Source organism: Nuphar pumila, chromosome 11, assembly GCF_984573655.1.
Source record: "Nuphar pumila chromosome 11, dmNupPumi1.hap1.1, whole genome shotgun sequence".
In the NCBI taxonomy this organism is placed as follows: Eukaryota; Viridiplantae; Streptophyta; class Magnoliopsida; order Nymphaeales; family Nymphaeaceae; genus Nuphar; species Nuphar pumila.
The window spans coordinates 23633561-23653770 of record NC_143259.1 but is presented as its reverse complement, the minus strand read 5'-3'; the positions used below and the strand labels follow the sequence as shown (position 1 = coordinate 23653770).

The window sequence follows — 20210 nt, the reverse complement described above, 5'->3', positions numbered from 1 at the left end:
TTGCTTTTCAGCATATTTCATTATAAAAGTTATGATCTTCCCTAATGTTTATTGCGTACTTATTTCATTAGGAGTAGGTAAGAATCTATTAAGTCATGTTTTTTGATAAAACTAAGAGTTTTTTAATTTTTCCCTCAATAAATGTTTAATTTTTATTTATGCCATAGTACAATCTTATTTTATCATAAGGTTTTGTTAATGAATCTATTTTGTTGGGATTTCTTCCACTTTAATGGAGTTTTCCCCTTCGTTGGGAGTTTTATTTGTGTTTAAGCTCTCCTTAAGGAGCCTTTCGGTCCTTATAATCTTCTTGTGAGTATATACTCTTTTATGGAGATCTCATGATTGTTTATGAGTATCATTTTTAAGTTGCAATAGTAGATTTCATAAGTTTTTTGAACTTCACCATCTTTATGAATGCCTATATTGGCCTAAGTTTGTTATTTTCGAACTTCACCAACTTCACCGCTTAATTGCACCTTATATCTTTCATAATTAAGGCTTGTTTGTTCCAAATCGGTTCGTACGCATGATGTTGCTTAATATTTCATGTTATGTTTGTTGCATAATAAGCCTTTTTGGTGTACAAGACTTCTTTTGAAGATTAAGCATAATTTGTGGTTATGCAAAATTGTTTTGATGGATTATATTGGACCTTTGATTCAATTTGTTAATCGATCCTCTTTGTAAAAAAAAAAAAAATTTATTTTGAAAATGATTCCTTATGTGTTTATTGCCCTTTTGTGGCATTTATGTTTGTCCATCACATGTTATTTAATGCATCATTGTTTTGGCCTTATTATTGTTTTATTAGAGATGTTTGTTGAGGTGAGTTATGGGCACCTCGTGTTATATCATTTTAGATTGTCCAAATTGCCATATTATAGATGGTGGTTGAGGTGAGTTATGGGCACCTTGGGACTCTAGAATGATTTGGTATATGATCTCTAATTATGAATGTGACACTCGTTGTTATGTCTTTTTAGATTGTCCACCTACCATATTATAGATGGGGGTTGAGGTGAGTTATGGGCACCTTGGGACTCTAGAATGATTTGGTATATGAGTGTGTGACTAGTTTGTTCTTGTGCCATTGATATTATGGATGCTTCTAAGTAAATGTGATGGACATATGGTATTTGAAACCTTAAATGTTTTAAGGTACTTTTAAAATCAAGATGTTTTGGGATTATAGCCCAACCTTTTATTTGTTTATGAATCTTATGAGTGCATTTGCACATTTGTGATTCCGTATGTGGTTCTCGTTGTGCACATGTGTTCTTGTGATTTTGCACAAGTATTCTAAGTGTTCTTGGTGTGTGTATGTTCACACATTTGTTCTCAAGAATTTTATTTTATCGATTATAGTATCTTGTTGAAGATATTTTTTTACATGCATGTTATTGTTATGAGAATTCATTTTAAAAGGAGTATTGTTTTATTCGAGGTTTATTTTCATTACAAGTTTATTGCCTCAAAAGTCTTTTTCTTTTATGCCCATTATCTAAGTGTCATCATATGTAGACAAGAATTTTATTACACCTTCGTGTGTTTTTAGCCCTTTGTTGGCTTTTGCTCTCTTGGTCTAGTAGCTGAACACACTTGTCTTGAGTGTTTTTATATGTAGACAAGGCACGTTGATTCACACCATGGTGTGTGATTTTTAGCCTATGTTGGCGTTTGTGTCCTTGTTCTAGTCGCTTTAGATGTATGCCCATGGTTGGCTTATTTCACTCATTTCAAGTGCTATCATATGTAGACAAGAGATGTATTATGTTTTAGCCCATGGTTGGCTTATTACTCTTGTTCTAGTAGCTGAACATACTTGGTTTTAAGTGTATTTTTTACGTAGACAAGGGATACTTTTTAGTCCATGTTGGCATGTATTCTCTTGTTCTTGTCGTAGATGCACTTATTTCAAGTATTATTATATGTAGACAAGAGGTTCTTTTACACACCTTTGTGTGTGTCTTTGGCCTTTAATGGCTTTATATTCTTGATCTAGTAGCTTATACACTTGATTTATGGGTTTTGGAGGACTAATGAGGAAGATGTTTGTAATGGATAAACTATTGTTGAAATTTGCAAAATTTCATTCATGACTTGTGTTTTTCAAGCAAATCATATTTTTGATATGCATATCAAGTTGATTTCTTAGCATTTAATCTATATATTAAGTGCTTATTGTTTTTGCCACCCTTATATGCAAAATGTGTATTAAGTATGTCTTTCATAAATGATTTTAAAACCTTGTGAACTCTTGGGTTTATTTTGCCTAAAGTATGCTTGGAGACTTTGTTTCTCTTGTTTGACACTTCATTACATGTTTGAAGCATGATCATTAATGAGTTCTTTGAGTATTAATTCATTTCATGATAAGTATATGCATATGCTCTTTATGGCTTTTTTGGGCCCTCATTCAATAATGTTTATGTATATCATGCCTCTTCGTAGGCTTATTGTGGTGTCCCTTAGTGGACCATTTTGTTATTCCCCATTATGGGGTTATATTTGTCCAATGGTGGACCTTATGAATGCATTATGCATTCTTGCAATTTACTTTTACATATTTTTTGCTTCCGCTCATTTTGTTTTAACATGATGTATGATTTAGAAACTTTTGGTTTTCTAAATTTCTTCGGTTCATGCTAAGGTAACCATCTTATTATGCATAAATTTTTGCACCTTGTTAGGAATGTTCTTTTTTGAGTAAAGTGCAAAGATATTGTTTACTTGTTCTTTTGTTGTTTTTTCTCAGGATCCTGAAGATAAGAGGAAAAGAAGTACCTTGGATAGAAGGTGCTCATCGATAAAGACATTGGAGGAAGACATTTACAATGGCATTCGTACTGAAGGGTCTTGAAGCTTTGAGATTCTCCTTCTTGCCGTCTTCAATCTTTTTGTTCCCCCACGCAAAGCTTGAGGGGGGGTGTTAAAATGTATCATTCAACATTTGTAATATATATATATATATATATATATTTTATATATATAAAGCATAATACATATTCATATATGGTATATATGCATATGTATTATCCTAATTATATATATAAAATATATATTTTTCTATTTATAGGCATAGGGGTAGTTTAGACATTTCACTATTTTACGCATATTCTATTGGGAATATGTTTGTAATTTTCCTTTTAAATTTATTTTTTATTTTTTCCTTTTTCGTGGTTTGCACAACCTTGGGTGGCTCCCCAAAGAGTCGTTGGGGAGCCCCCAACGGTCACAAATGTGACCGTTGGGGGCTCCCAACGACTCCTTTGGGAGCCCCCTAGGTGGCTCCTTTCTTGTGTTATAAATAGGGGTCTCCCCCTTTGTATTTCTTACTACTTGAGGGAGCTTATGCTCCATTTGTAATGGGGTTTTTACCCCTTGTCCATTGTTTCTTCAATGATATGCAACTTATGACTTTATGTCATATTTTTCCCTTTTTATGGGTTTTATGGGTTAGCACATTATGTGCTTGTGTTGTTTCCCTTTAATGGGTATATTTGCACTTCACGTGCATATGTATGGGTTCATTATTGAACCCAATGTATTCCAACTCACTTTCTAACACCGCTATCTTATTCCACATTGATTCTGAATCCTCCTCGAGACACCAATCAGCTTCCTTAACTACCTGCTCTACAAACATACCTTGTTTAGCTCCTTTCAGTGTCTACCACTTAATTCTAGGATCTATCCTATGTGTATCCCTTTTGCGGCATTGTCTAATTCTAAGATCTAAAATTAAGACTCTATGTTGTGTAGCTATACTTTCTCTCAGTATAACCTTACAATCGATGCAACAACCCCTATCTCTCTTTTTAAGTAGGAAAAAATCTATCTGACTCGTATTAACCTCACTTTTAAATGTTACTAGGTGAGACTTCCTCTTCCTAAACACACCAAGTGTTTGCTAAGATCACATCATAGGACAAACAAAAATCTAAAATCCTTTCTCCACTTTCGTTTCTTTCTCCTATACCATAGCCTCCATGGATACTCTCAAATCCATTCCTACTAATGCCTACATGTCCATTAAGGTCACCGCTTGAAAAACTTTTCTCCATAAGATATCCCTTGTAATACTCCATTTAAATCTTCTCAAAATTGATGCTTAATTGAATCATCTAAACCTACTTGAGGTGCATAAATACTAATAGTATTAATAATATTCATACCTAATATTAATTTAATAAGTAAAATCCTATCACCCTTCCTACGGACCTCAACTACATTATCTATAAACTCATGACTCATAACAATCCCTACTCTATTTCTATTCCTATTTATTCCTGTATACCAAATCTTATATCCCCAAGGTTCTATCACTTTTGCTTTCTCACCTACCCATTTGGTCTCTTGTAGACATAAAATATCAATCTTTCTCCTACACATAACATCTACTAACTCTACCAACTTACCAGTTAAAGACCCTATGTTCCAAGTAGCTAATATAATTTTATGGTCTTGGGCTAACTTCTTTACCCCCACCCGTCCAACAAAGTGAGGGAACCCTTGCCTATTTGACACCACACTTGGGCGCCGGTGTGATGCGTCGCTTCCGAGTGACGACCTAGCAACCCTTGCCCATTTATCACTGCCTTCGGGCCTATAGAGTACAACGCGTCGCTCAGTAGGGAACGCCCCAACGAAATTCTCATATTGGTTCATATTCATAAGGTATGACTAAGTTTTTATGCTTGCTGTCACTGGCCTACCGCAACCCTCCTCCTTTATTCGGGCTTGGGGCCGGCAGTGTATAACTAAACAGTTGTACACAGGCGGAGTTATCTTGAATATGTATATTTATATATATTCCTGTTTGTGTTACAGAATTTTTTATATGGTCTAAGTTGTTAGGGTCAAGTGTCTCAAGTTTAACACAGATAGAATGAAATCACAGAACTGAGAGCTAAAGTAAAATAGTAAGAAAAGTTGAAAGAACAACTGAAATAGACAATGCTTTAAAATTTTGAGAAAACTTTTTACAATGAGTCTGTGTTTGATGGCGCTGGTTTTTTCTTCCCCCCCTCCCCCCAAAAAAAAAGAAAAGAAAAAAAAACTTGTACTTTTTGGTGGGGCCCACTTGCACCATCAAACACTTTAAAAGTTTCCCCCTCAACATGTGCCTTTTTGATGAGGTTATTCTGCTCGAAAATAGCGGTAAAAAAGTCGTATGGGGGACCATGCAACTTTTTTACTCTGGAGAAGTTTCTCCTGAGCTGTTTCAAACATGCCCTTAATAGAGAAATGTAACCCTTACTGCTGTGGATGATTTCCAAATACTGTCTTTTTTCTTATTCTTGGAGGAACTTATTTTTTCAGAATATTTCATACAGATCTAGTTGAAGTCTTTGACCACTGTTTTATGTTCCTGTTTGTTATTTTGATGCTAATGTATATATATATTAAGGATGTATTGGTTCTGGTATTGTCATCAGCACGTTTGGAGGAAACCCTTTGGCAAGTGCTGTTGCAATAGCTGCTCTTGATGTTATCAAGGACGAGGGGCTTGCTGAGAGGTAAATATCTTATCACCACTATAAGTCATAGGTCATGACTTGCTCTGTGTGTATTTTAGAACCCGTAACACATGATTATATTACTCCAGTTTCTGCGAGTAGACGTGCATATTTTTTAGTGGATTTTTTGTCTTCAATTGTTAGATAATAAAATCTATGTGCGAGGGTTTTGTATTTGTGTGTTTTTTATTACTGGATCATCAACTTTATGAGTTATACCCCAGTAAAAGTGTGTACCATGGTCGCAAATAACTCTCTTTTTTTAAAATATTCATGCATTATTGTGAGATCTTCATATAACAATATGAAAGATTCTTTGTATTGACGTTTTGAACATATGCTTTTTCCTGTTATGTCATGATAATGTGAACAAGTTAGCGTTACATTTCTTATTCTTTGTTCCAACTTAAATAAGGTTTTTAGGTCTTAATTTTCATAATGTTGTCTCCATATTATGCTGTTTTTCCTACTTTTCTATATTGTTTCAAGAAGCATCTTGCTTACACTTGCTTTTACCTCTCGTATTTTTCATGTTCAGAATTGCTAAAACTTTTTTCTGTTTTTCCTGTAAAAATATTCTTGTTAGATGACCTAGAAAATGCTGATACTAATATTTGTGTGCTACTTAGAAATCTTTCTGATGGCAAAAGGATACCAAGTATGATAATTGGTATAAACTATACAGTCATTACCTTTTTGCTGGTTGTGGAAGCATTACTTGTTCGTCTGCCATACATGTGCAGGGCACTTGAGATGGGAGATGCATTCAGACAGCTGCTGGGTGCAGTCCAGCAGAGATTTCCTCAGATAATTAAACAAATTAGAGGAAAGGGATTGCTTAACGCAGTGGAACTCAACAACCAGGCACTTGCTCCTGTCTCTGCTTATGATATCTGTCTCAAGTTGAAGGAAAGAGGAATTCTCGCAAAGCCCACACATGACACCATAATTCGTTTAGCTCCTCCACTATGCATAAGGTATGAGTTCATGCCATCTTATAGATCTCGCTATGCGTTTCTTAAAATTTTGGGGTTCCCTAGCCTTTGCCTTTCAAAGTATGTAGAATTATCGTGTGCATGCGTGTTTTTGTGTGCTTGCCTGGTCCGTGGTGAAACTTTGATTAGTGCAATTTGATTGATTGTGTTATGTTTTCTGTTTTTTCCCGTCCTGTTCTTTTCCATGTCTCCTGATCAGTTTGGAGGAGCTACATGAAGCGACAAAAATACTAAATGATGTTCTGGAAATGGATTTACCCAAGATGAAGAAAGAGATGCCTGCAACAGTTACTCATGCTAGCCCTGATCCATGTGACCGATGCGGTCGACACTTATAGCACATAAGTTGGAACTTTTTGCTCTAGAAAAATGTCTAAAGTCCCACATAATTAGATAGAACAATTTTGTTTCTTCTAGCAGCATAACATTTGCAGTACTCTCCAATAATCTTGCACTGGGCCTGCTTTTAATTATGGTTTTACTTTTGTAAACATTGAGTCGTTCTGTGATACGAATCTCACGTGCCTTCTAATCTTCTTGAATATTTGCACATCCAAGGCATTGTTTAGTTTTAAAGAATGCTGCCATATCATTACCTTGTTTTTGAAGTTGAACTTCATCTATGTTTCTGAGTAATAATCTCCTTCGACTTGCAATTCTAAATGTAAGCTTGGCAATTGCGTGCCGTTTGCTATTTCTGGATGATAGTTATTCGACATGATCTTTTTCATCAGTAAGGATGAGCTGTACTGCAGATGTGGCTCTTAACATCAAGACCATCCTCCTGTAATCATTTGCAAAGTCTGATACTGAAGAAGACTTTTACCAGGAATAGTACAGGGTGTTACAATCAATTTACAAGTAGTCTTGGTGGGGAAACCAGTAATGCTGTTTATCTTTCCTAATTTTATCTTTTGAAGCTACGTCTAAACCCCACAAAGTACAATCCTTTGGGGATATGAACATTCTGACTGAAAAAGAACTTGCACATTTGAACTTGTCCCTTGGAACTTCAAATGACAACAGAAATGCAGATTAAATAAGATAGCAAAATGCATAGAGAAACAAGAAACTTCAACCACTGAAGACAGCACATAAAAGGGAGGGTGTTGCGTGTTCTCCCTCGAACATGCACTGTTTGCTACAGTGCGTGTTCGGGTTTTGAATGAGTGCCACAAATATAAGCACGTGGGGCTCGTATTCCCGTGTGTTGGCATCACTTAGCATCGGAGTCCGGTGCAGTTGCAAAGACTTGAAGTACCCTTTTTTTGCCATTCTCGTCATGAAATGACGGTTCGAAAAAAGGACAAAAATGTCTTCCATCCAAAAAAGGAAAACGACTGTTCAAGAAAAGGATAAAAATGTTCATTCGGAAAGTCGAGGATGATGTTAACTCTTCAAACGTTTCTTTTCGCCCTAAGCAGTAAACTTTTGCACCATCTGCTATAACAGGAGCTCTCTTTGACAACACACCTTTTACCGTCGTCTGCTGTCGTCAGAGCAGCTTTTGTCGTCCTCTCGAGTCCAGGTTCCTGCCTTGGTTTTTAGCTTGTGTTACAACACATTGCTGCCTTCTCGTTCCTGCATTGTGTTACAAAACATTCTCGTGTTTGTTCCTATCTCGTGGAGATAACTATAAATCGATTGACTGGTTCAATCATTGGTGGGCGTCATAGAGGCATTTGTCGACCATTTCTTTTTACCGTCTTCTCTTCTTTTTCGTTAGGCAGTATGAAAAAAAGCAATGATGTACAAACATTCTAACAAGTGCCATTAAGGCATCGTGAGTACCTTTTCATGTCATCATGCTATTGTTGAAGAACGTATGTTGTCGTGAGTGCCATTAAGGCATTATTTTGTTATTGCAGGTGGATTTTATCTTTACGACAGTTTAAAAATTAAAGATATTTGTAAGATGCTATGACCTGTTGACAAGAATGCTTGTGTACAGATGCGAGGAAGGGTCTCTACCCCATCCGATATTGTTCATTCACTCAGTATATGCAATGTATCGCAAATTGCAGTTGTAGTAACATACTATTGATTTGTGAGATATTGTTTTGTTTGTTAAATCAATTTGTAAGCTATTATGTTGAATTTTCATAACGATTTGTAATATATTTTGCGATATGTATATCAATTTGTAAGATATTGTGTTTTATAGTATCAATTTGTAAGCTATTATGCTGAATTGCCGTATCGATTTATAATATATTATGCAATATGTATATCGATTTGTAAGATATTTGTAAAAAAAATTTTAAAACATGTGCGTGCAGAAATACATTGTTGTGCGCTTGCGGTGGCGATTTTCATATTCAAATTGCTGCTCATTTAGCGATTTCTATTGAAATCACTTCACAGCGTCGTAGATATAATTAAATCACTGTCACGTAAATCGCTATCATCAACACACATATACAATAAATCGTTTCTTTTATTGACATGATAAATAACAACTCGATGCATAGTATAAGTAAATAACAAATCACTGTTGCTTTTATACTATGATTCATTCAATCATTTCTTTGACTTGCTTAACCTTATCATTATTCGTTGTTGTATGCATCTTGAATAAATCATAGTAAACGTATGCGCTGGCTAACACAAATTGATATCTTATGACAGTTGTGAGCTTATCATCTAGTTGCAATGAAGATGATCTATCTCAATTATTGGAAAGTTATGGAGAAGTGAACGTCTGTACTAATGACACACCTGAAGAATTGAACATGTGCACTAATGATGCACATGATAAGAAAGGTGCAGACATTGGATTCACTCTTGACTTGAATGTTCCAGAAGAAGAAATGCAATTCGATAATAAGGTACTCGATCATGGCAGTACACTTGATAAAGGTGTAGGCACTGAGAATGTACATGATAGTACATTTGACTCTGTTCCCGTAGAAGAAATGCAGTTTAATAATGAGGAAACTGCATATAAAATTTACAATGATTATGCCTTAAAACTTGGCTTCAGTGTTAGAAGGTATGCTTGGTCAAAAAATACACATGGTGTCATGGTGAGAAAGACATGTTTGTTCTAAGGAAGGTTGAAAGAAGTCAAGTAAAAATCCAACAAGGAGCAAGCCAGATTCAAGATGTGGATGTCCAACGAGAATGGTGTTAATAAGACTTTCAAATGAGAAATATGTAGTTCATACTTTAATAGTAACCATAACCATGATTTAACAACTTCATTTATGACTCCTATGTGAAGGTCACATTGTAAATTAATTGAAGCGCATGCTGTAATTGTTGAAATCGCTGTTAGCGTCGGCATTGCACCAAGGAAGACATACAATTTATGCATGCAGATAGATGGTGGTCACTAGAATGTGCCATTCACATCTATGGATCTAAGAAACCACTTGAGAAGGAAGATGACAGATAACATGAAGAATGGAGAAATATGTTCTTTGGTTAATTACTTACAGAAGAAATCAAGTATTGACCCTAGTTTCTTTAGTGCAATGCAACTGGATGAAGATGGATATACTGTGAATATGTTTTGGGCAGATTCAAAGTCAAGAGTAGATTATGAATGCTTTAATGATGTATTTGTTTTTGATATGACAATGAAGATTAATACTGAACAGTGGCCATTTGTGCAGTTTGTTGGAGTGAACCATCACTCACAGAGTTGTATATTAGGTGACACTTTTTTGCATGACCAGATCAAGGAAAGCTTTAAATGGTTGTTCATAGTATTTGCACAGGCAATGAATGGAAAGCAATCTTAAGTTGTACTTACAGATGGTGATCACGCAATTGCGGCTGTAGTGTCTCATGTATGGCCAGATGCACATCATCGCCTATGTTTGTGGCGTATTTTTTAAAATGCAACAGAGAACATAGGACACATATTTAATCAGAAGACAGAGTTTGACAAAAAGTTTACAAGGTATGTACTTGAGAGCGTAGATGATGTCACCTTTATGTCTGATTTGGAGAAAATGATTCAGATGTACCACCTTGAAGACTGTGTGTGGTTACAAAATTTATATGCAGGAAAAAAGAAGTGGGCATTAGCATATGGAAGACATCTGAATAATTTTCCATATGTCTTGCAGTCCGTGGGGGAAAGGAGATATGAAAAAAAGATGTGGGCATTAGCAATTGCGTGAGCCGCATACTTGCAGTCCGTGGTTTCTCCTTGACCTTTCTCAATGTGGGCCTTCGACGTGGTAGACCCAATCACTCCTTCAGCTTCTAACGACCACAAATATTTCATCGCAGCTACAGAATACTTTACCAAATGGGTCAAAGTCGTGACTCTACGAACAGTAGAAGGCCGACATGTGGTTTCTTTTGTTCATAAGAACCTTCTTTGTCGCTTCGGCGTCCCACATGATATTGTTTCAGATAATGACAACCATTTCAAGAATGAGAGGATGAAGACCTTTTGTTCGAAGTTTGAAATTCATCATAATTTCTCGACTTCATATTATCCTCAAGGGAATGGCCAGACAGAAGCCACCAACAAGATTTTGATCCGCATTCTGGAAAGAACTGTAGAGACAGACCGTGATTGACACGAGAAGATGCATGATGCACTTTGGGCTTATCGAACCACTATTCAGACTCCAACCAATGCTACTCCCTCAGAGCTTGTCTACAGGACCGAGGTGGTATTACCTCTCCACGTTCAGAAACCTGCATTCAAGTTCGCGTTACTCATTGAACTCTCGCTTGATCAGTATCAGCAACAAAGGTTGGTACAACTAGATCTGCTAGACGAGCGAAGACTCAAGTCTTCAAGGTGGACTTTGAATTTGAAGAAATAAGGGGGAAAGAAGATTTTAAAACTGAGGTAGGATTTTTGAAGTGAAGATGAGTTTTCAAAGTTAGAATGAACTTTGAATTTTGATTTTGAATCTAGGATTCAGAGATGGAATCTTGGAAGGGACTTGAATTCCAGATTAAAAGTATGAAATTAGAATGGATCTTAGATCCAGGTAGAATTTGAAAACAGAATTGGATTTTGAAATATGAATTTTCAGGATGGATTTGAATTCGAAATCTGAAATCCTAAATAGAATTAGATTCGAAGTCTGGAATCCAAGATGGAGTTGAATCCGGAAGTCTGGCTCCTAAATGGTATTTGATTCGAAGTCTGGGATCCAAGATGGAGTTGTATCTAAGGTTTGGAATTTCTAAATGGAATTGAATCTAAAGTTTGGAATCCGAGACAGAGTCAGATCTGAAAATCTAAATCCAAGGTGGAATTGGATTCTAAATCTAGAATTCAAGATGGAATTGGATTTTAAAAATCCAAATGGGACTTGTCGATGGATCTGGATTTTGGAAATACAGTCTTGAATTTAAAACTTAGGAAAAATCAAATTTTGAGATTCAGAATCAATCTCAAAACTTTGATTTTGAATTTGAGAATCAAGACTTAATAAAGGATAAATGTGATTTAAAGCTTGAGTTTTGAAATCAGAAGATGAATAAAGAATTTTTGAATTGAATTTTGAAATTTGATCTGAAATGCTAAATTGAATTTTGAAGTTGAATCCTGGAAATGAAAATGGAATTCCAAAGTCGGATTAAACTTTGAAATTTGGTTTGAATTGGAAATGGAATTTTGAAAAAATGATTTTGAAATTTCAAAGTCAAATTGAACTTTGAAATTGAATTTTGAATCTTGAAATGAGATAGAATTAAATTTGAATTTATAAATAAGAATTGATTTGATAAATGAAGAAGGTATTTGAAGAATTATCTCAAAAATCACTTGGATTTTGAAGTAAAATGAAAAGAATTTTGAAGATATGATGTAATTCTATCCTAAATGTTGAATGAATTTAAAGAATTTTGAAATTGAATTTGAAAAGCATATTTCATTCTTTAAATGAATTGAAATAAGATTGAAGATATAATACATTCCTGACTATGGTCATTGAATGTATCATATAGTAATCATATTTAAATTCAAGTGAAGAATAAAACATATTTTGGTCATTTTATAGAGTTTAAAATGAAATTAACTCTCAATATATCCTGACTATGACCATTGATATATATTTTGAGTTAATTTTAAGTTAAACCTTAATAAAAAAAGTTTTTTTTTTTAAATATGATGATTTTTGAAGAGAGATCCAATGTGGATCCAGTGTTATTCCATAAAAGATGAAAATCTTAAGTTTTGTTCACACCCTGACTATGGCCATTGATGCAAATCATCAACTTAGGATTTAATCACCTTTTATAAAATGGTGCATGTGCCATTTGTATTCCCATTCATGAATTTTTGAGAAATAAAAAGAAAAGTAGTATGAAATAAGCCATTCATGATATTTACAATGCTCATTCATTCTATCTAATACAGGAAATGTAAAGAATTCTTATTAATGTTTAACTATTACAAACTTAGATTGAAAATTGAAAATTGAAAATATCAAAATTCCTAGTTTATGAAGGAAAGCAACATTTTCTTACGTATTTACTGTAAAAAGAAGGAAAACATCATATCAAAACCCAGAGACATATGATCAATGGTGACAGTCTATGCTAATGAAGGACACGTATATGCAAATATATACATGCTAGGGCTAAAATGCATATGATTATACCCAAATCATAAGGGAACTGCACATGGGGATATGTTTATCTAAGCACCTATAAGGATACACCTGCCTAGGTATGAGTCTAAATATACATGAAAATGCAAACCTAACATGCATATATAACATTTATGTATAATATGCATATACAATATGTATATATACTTTTAAAGGAGATGCCTATAGAAGGATGAGAATACCAGGGTGAATGAATATGCATGGGGGAGTGATGGTAATGTAGTGGGTGAGTGTACATGCAATGGTGTACATAAGTGATAGGAAACAGGTAGGTATGGCTGGAAAAGATGGGGGAGTGATGGTGAAAACATCAATATGCAACCTGTAAATAAAAAAATGCACAAGTTTAATGTTCATGTATAGTGCAACAAATATGCAAGATACAAAGGTGATTTGTGTACATAAGTGAAAATATGTGCAGATGGTGGGAGTGTATAACAGTGAAGTGGAGGTTGTGGCAGAGAGTGAGATATGTGAAGTGTAATAAGTAGGGCATGAATGATGATGACAATATACAGTGCAACTGAAGCTAAGTATATATATATATATATATATATATATATATATATATATATATATATATATATATATATATATATATATATATGCAAAGGAAATGGAAACGGGTACTAGTGTAATGTGAAATGTAATTCTATTTTTGATTGCTCAAGGGTAATGAAGCAACGAGGTGTTGTAAAAGGCAGAATTTTACAGAGCAGTAGACTCAGCCTTAGGAGTCTAAATTGGTAAAGTATCTTGAGAAGAGGGAACATCTAAGGCCTGAATGTGATCACAAACAGGATTGGCCACTGTATCCATGACACCTATGTCACAGGGATTCGGCTAGCAGGGTGCCGCACCCGCGTCGACGCGACTCGACGCGGGTGCGGGTGCGGTCAACCCGATCCTGGGTGCGTTGACCGCACCCAGGATCATTTAAGTCCAATTTTTTTTTTGGATTTTTTTTTTAAAAAAAATTTGCCCTATGCTGCGAATTTTTTTTTTTTTAAAATATCTGTTGACAGCAGCTGTCTGTCAGCTGCTGTTTGTCAGCTGGCTGACAACAGCTGTCAGCTGCTCGATTCTTTTTTTTAAAAAGCAGCTCTGTCAGCTGGCTGACAGCAGCTGCTGTCAGCTGCTCGATTTTTTTTTAAAAAAAGCATTAGACAGCTGCTTTTTTTAAAAAAAAATCGATTCGTAAGGGAGGGGAACCCCGACCCCCTATATATATATATATATATATATATATATATATATATATATATATATATATATATATATATATATATATATTTTTTTATTTTGACATTTTTGCCCCTGCCGCACCCCCGCACCCAGGTTTTTTGGAAGTGCCGAATCCCCGCACCCGCACCCGCGCCCGCACCCGCACCCGCACCCGCACCCATGTGACATAGCATGACACCGATACTGCCAGCAACTTGTCTACTACCATTTTCTCCAAGCCCACACATTATAATATAAGGCTCAGAATTGAAATCATATGCTACAGGTTTGGTGATGAAACTCGTTCAACATTGGTGAATGAATATGTGATGAGATTCATTGTATTAACTGATCCCATAAGAGGTTTAAACTTGATTTTACAACAAGGAAAAGAGCATTTTTACAGTAATATTTTGGAAAATTGTTACAGAAAGTGGAATAAAATATCATGGCAAACAAATTTCAATAGCAAGAAATAAGGATTCACAATAAGTGAAAGAGGCATTTACAATAACTCAAATGCAGACATCGATCCTTCAAAACTAATGCAATAAACAGATTAGAAATCAATTTTAGATGTCAGACTCTCAAAATTCGAATAGTAAATTGGTTAACCGATCAGTTTCAGACATAAAGCTTAAGCATTAAATCGATTAGCAAATCAACTCTGGCATCATGCTCTCAAAGCTTAAGCAGTAAATGGGTTTCTGCTATTAAGGTGAAGGGGCTGGGATTGTGTGTCAATGAAGGATGCTACAAAAATTTACAGCAATAACTGACAAAATGATCTAACGTATGCTTTTTGTAACAAAGTATGAGAGATGCAGGAACACAGGAAAAAAATGACACAATGGAATAGGTGGTGCAAAGCAGAATGGACTGATTGTAAGTAGCATGAAGCATAGGGGTTGCTGGGGATGACCAAACCAATTCAGACAGTTTCTTCAAGAAGCCCAGAAGCTACCAAGGCATCGGTTGCTGCCCATCTCATGTCTACAGGCTCAGATGATGAACTACATTGCCTTACTTGGACGATAAAACAATGAATATTGTCATAAATTACAAACCAGCTTTCACCTTTACCAAAGGCAGAAAGATCAATGGGTCCCTCTCCATTAAATGACATCAAGTTCCTGAATAGCATTGTCCATTTCTTCACATACACTTCCATGCAGCATATTAATATTTCTTGTTTCTTAATATGTCATGCGGTTTCCATAATGGAAATTAATTTTGCCCAGAATTGTGACAAAGATTTGCAAGTCCATCTTGCCTATAGCAAATGGCTTCTTGGCAATACAACTCACCTGACTTCCAAAATTGTATATAGTTCCAGTAGAAAATTATTCTAAGTATGCAGCAAATGCACTTAGGATTCCCTTTAACATCTAACAACTGCATTAACGTGAGATAAAGATTGATATTTAACCAATAAATAAAAAAAATGCCATCTATCTGTTCCCCATAATGAACATAGGCAACCCTGGGTTCTATTGATCTCAAGAAGAGTGAAAGCCCTTTGAAGGTTGTGAGCCTAACTTCACGTGATGCATCTGAAATGCAAGTTTCAAACATAACATGAAAAGGCATCAGACTTTTTCTTTTCCAAAATCCCTGACGAAGAGTCCAAGGTTATGCTATCCATTTCCAAAGATAATCCATCACCTGGGAGTTCTGAACTTCCAAGTACAAAGTCAAAAAATGAAAACCAGTTGCATTTCAATGTAATTCTGATATTATGGAATCACAAAAAAAAAAAAGTTAAACATGGAATAACTACATTGCTTCATCACATATGTTTGTGACTCCTAAGAAAGAAATGTAATAAAATCTGAGTCAACCTGTTCATTAAAAAAAAAAATGATATCCCAACATGCCATCAGGTTCATCTTAGAGTAGTATAAGACAATACCTAGTATGATCGAACCTCCTTACCATTTTCTGCCAGGTGAGGCCCCTTTTGGCAGTTTCTGTTCAGATGCAGTTAGCAAACCACAAAAGAAGAAAACACACGTCTATGCTATGGAGAAGCATAAACATGGGTTATACTGAAATTCCATGAGTGAAAGCAAAGGCTTATACTGTACCAGAGCATAAGCATATGCTTACCACGAAACTGCAAAATTGAAAATATACACCTATGCTATAGTAAGGATGAACATTCTGCCATGATAAAATGTATATATGTGAGAAAAAGAGGGAAATCAAAGGACAATCACACAAAGAGGCAGGGCAAGTAACAAAACAATGCAATTATGATGAGATTTTAGTAGAATTATCGATTTTATGAGAATTCAGAGATCTCGAAATGAGACCAGGCGGAGTATATCAAAATAGAATAAAAGTGACAATACTGGACCGAGAGAAGGAAATTCTCAGAAAAGAAATCACAATAAACAAAGATATTTAAGTAACCTCTCAGAAAATCAAATAAGAAATCATTCGGGATAATGAAGGCCCTACATATGTAGCCTCAAATGCTGTGAGCATAGGGGCAACCTTAATGTTGCAATGTGTATCGTCAAGGCTGCAATAAGCAGACCGATGATACAAGGTTGCTTTTGAATAATAAAAAAAGAAAAAAAGAAGAAAAAAGAAAAACCGTGAAGGATTAAAGAAAATGCAGCAAGGAAAATAAAACAGACGATGGGGATGGATCACTTACCTTTGATTATTACGACTGGTGGTTAAAAAAAATTCTTCGATCCTTCCAAAGAAGAGGGGTTCGGATGGTTTGCAGACGTCTTCTCTGATTACTGTCGCTGGGGTTGAAGGGTCTTTGATCGATCAAAAGGAGGGGAAACACCAGGGAAAGGGGAATGACGATCAAAGGAAGCTTGCTGGATGGTGATTAATGGATGCTTGAGCTTGATGAATGATTAATGGATCGAGAAAGGCGTAGGGAACATGTGAACAACCGATGCCCTTGCTTCTCCCCCTTGCGTCTCTTTTATAGAGAGGGGAGGAAGGCTCTGGAACGGGTTCGTTGGAGATGAATGGAAGAGAAGGCATGCGATGGTGATGGGCGGACGAGGCCTGTGGGAGGAAGATCGACGGCTGGTAGACGCAGGGAACTCTCTGGAAGGGATCGAGAGAGGGAACCGAGACAGCGAGACAAAGGGCGAAACCGAGACAGAGAGAGAAAATGAGGCAGAGAGAGAAAGAGCGAGACAGAGAGGGAAAACGAGACAGAGAGAGAAAATGAGACAGTTGCAACTTTTTTTTTTGTGATTTTTCAAAAGGCGGGTTCTTCGATTTTTTAAAACAAGGTTCTAAACTTTCTCTAAAAGAGGTTTTTGTACTTTCCTTTGTATTTTGAATTTCTTGTTCGTTTTCTTGGTATCTTCTGATTTTTTTTTGTTATTTTTGAAATAAGACTCTAAAATTACGAGAAAATAAAAGGATTTTGACATATTTTTGTAAAAATTTGAAAATATTTACAAAAGAAGAATTTTTCGAGAATTCAAGGCTATTCTCTAAAAAAAATTCTTCAAAAAACGGGTTTTTGATCCGGAATTTGAAGAGACATATGAGTTTTTAACCTCGAATTTAGAAATATAGAGCAGTGAATCCAAACGAATGCCAGATGGACTGTCCAAGCCATTTAAAACTATTTTTGATATTTTGTAATTTTAATTTGAAAGTTGGACAACAAGGCTCAGATTTGGATTTTGATATTGAATTCGGATCTGAAATCGAGTCAGAGATATACAAAAATAGAGTTTATTCCATAAAATTCAAAGAATGTTTGGAATTTAAATTGAAATTGACTCGATTTACTCAAAAAATGGGGGTCAGGGGCAAAAAAAGGGAATATTTACAAAAATTTTAAAAAATTTGGGGTGTTCACAGATGCCTCTCTTTGCTACTAAGCCGATTAAAAGCCGAGTTTAGTGGCAAAGAAAAGACTCCAAATTTTGAAAAATGCCCCAGTCAGTAGATCTGAACTGGGTGTGAAAGAATTTGTTTGGAAAGATTTGATTTTCTCAAGCTTATCACCTTATCCTGAATGGTTCTGGGGGGACGAAATCCTCGAAAATAATATGACTGAATAATAGAAATGAGAAAATTGTGATGGGACTTTGGGTGAAAGTCTCCAAACAACAGAAAATAAGAATTTTGATCAAGTCTTAGGGGTGAGACAAGATCAACTTTTTGGAATGAGTCAGGTTTAGCCCTTAACCTGGATGATACGAAGATATATTAAGATGATTTTTCAGGTTCCACCCTAACCTGAATGGGAAAAGAATATACGAAGACCTTGACGGGACATTTTTGAAAAAATGCCTCACGAAATGAAAGCTCGAGTATGATTCTTTATGGATGGATATACAAAGCATGAATTTTTCAATGGGAAGAACCATGATGGGACTAGTAGGATTGCCTCGTAGAAACGAGGCTCAGGTTTAACCCAAACCTGAATGGAAGATACCCCATGGAGCAAGGTTCAGGCTTAACCCTTAACCTGAAAGGGACGATACCTCGAGGAACGAGGTTCAAGCTTAACCCTTGACCTGAGTGGGAGACCATACGAAATCCTTAAATGAAGAAATCGTGGTGGGACTAGAAAGGATATCTAGTCAAAACAAGATTCAAGTTTAACCCTTACCTGAATGGAAAAATACTTCGTGGAGCGAGGTTCAGGCTTAACCCTTAACCTGAAAGGGGCGACCATACGAAATCCTCGAATGAAAAAACCATGATGGGACCTTCGGAGTTTGAACGAACAAATCTGAAAGGGGTCTTGTGAGAAGAGAAAAATGAGGTTCCCTAAAGCTTAAAAAAGGGATGATCTTGGGCGCCTCATTGCTGAGACTAAATCAGTTTTTTAAAAACAGACAACCTCTCGCAGAAGGTTTGGGCGATACCTCGAGGAGCGAGGTAACAAGTTTAATCCTTAGCCTGAATGGATACAAAATCCTCGAGGAGCGAGAAAACTGTGATGGGACCTCTAGACTTCGCACAACAAGTTCAAGAGGGGTTTGCAAAAGGATGAAAATGGGGGTCCCTAAAACTTGAAAATGGGTTGATCTTGGGCGCCTCATTGCTGAGACTGAAATAACTTTTAACAATAACAAACATTTTGCAGAAAGTTCAGGTTTAACCCTTATCCTGAGCATAGACTGTCTATGACGGGACAGTGGGGAACACAAGAAAGTGCGCAAATCTGAGAGCGCTCTGATTAGACGGAAGGAAATGACTTTTCAGTCCTAATGAGGGATGACGTCAGGATACGTCAAAATGAACATCAAGTTCTCGTTTCATGTTGGGATAATTAGAAAACATTGCCAATAAGATGCCAAAAAATGCATTTGATTCAAAATGATTGAATTGTGCATATATGTGTGAGAATATCACCTCTTTCTACCTAGAGTATTAACTCCAATTGGGCTAGCTCCGTAGAATCAAGAATCAAATTCAAATTTGTCGCTGTTGAGTTTCTTCAAGAAAAACATCAATTTCCTTGATATGAAAAAAGAGGAAATATTCTTAGCTTCATAAAAGCAATTGGGTGAAAAGATATTGATAAAAGAATTTCACATAGGTAAAGATAATTCCTGGCAATTTCGGGCAGTTTGATATCCTGAGGTTTTTTCCATGATGATCTTTTTGCATTCTTTTGAGTCATGGAGCTTTCTTGGGTTTTGGCGAGAAGCTTATTACATCATCCTTTATATTGGAGATGTCCTAACTTTTCTCTCTTTTTCGGGGAAGGGTATGTCACAAACTTATTCATCTTGGAGATGCTTTGATCCTTCTTTGTCTCAGGAATTATACTGATGATATTGTTTCTTGGTTAAAAATTCTCTAAATGATAGCAGAAATCAAATATTCTTTAGGGTTTGTAAGGAGGTTTATCGCAGTTGCCTTCATCTTGA

The 20210-nt window shown here is 35.8% G+C and overlaps 1 protein-coding gene across 1 annotated transcript in view; it reads left to right on the top strand.

Moving 5' to 3' along the window:
• Positions 1–7173, top strand: part of DELTA-OAT (ornithine-delta-aminotransferase) — a 34411-nt gene extending 27238 nt beyond the window's left edge. Inside the window, exons 8-10 of the mRNA XM_089981472.1 lie at positions 5442–5522; positions 6266–6499; positions 6717–7173. Coding sequence (XP_089837598.1) covers positions 5442–5522; positions 6266–6499; positions 6717–6855 — 454 coding nt within the window. The 3' untranslated portion in view covers positions 6856–7173. The remainder of the gene's footprint in view (positions 1–5441; positions 5523–6265; positions 6500–6716) is intronic.
• The last annotated feature ends 13037 nt before the right edge of the window (positions 7174–20210 follow it).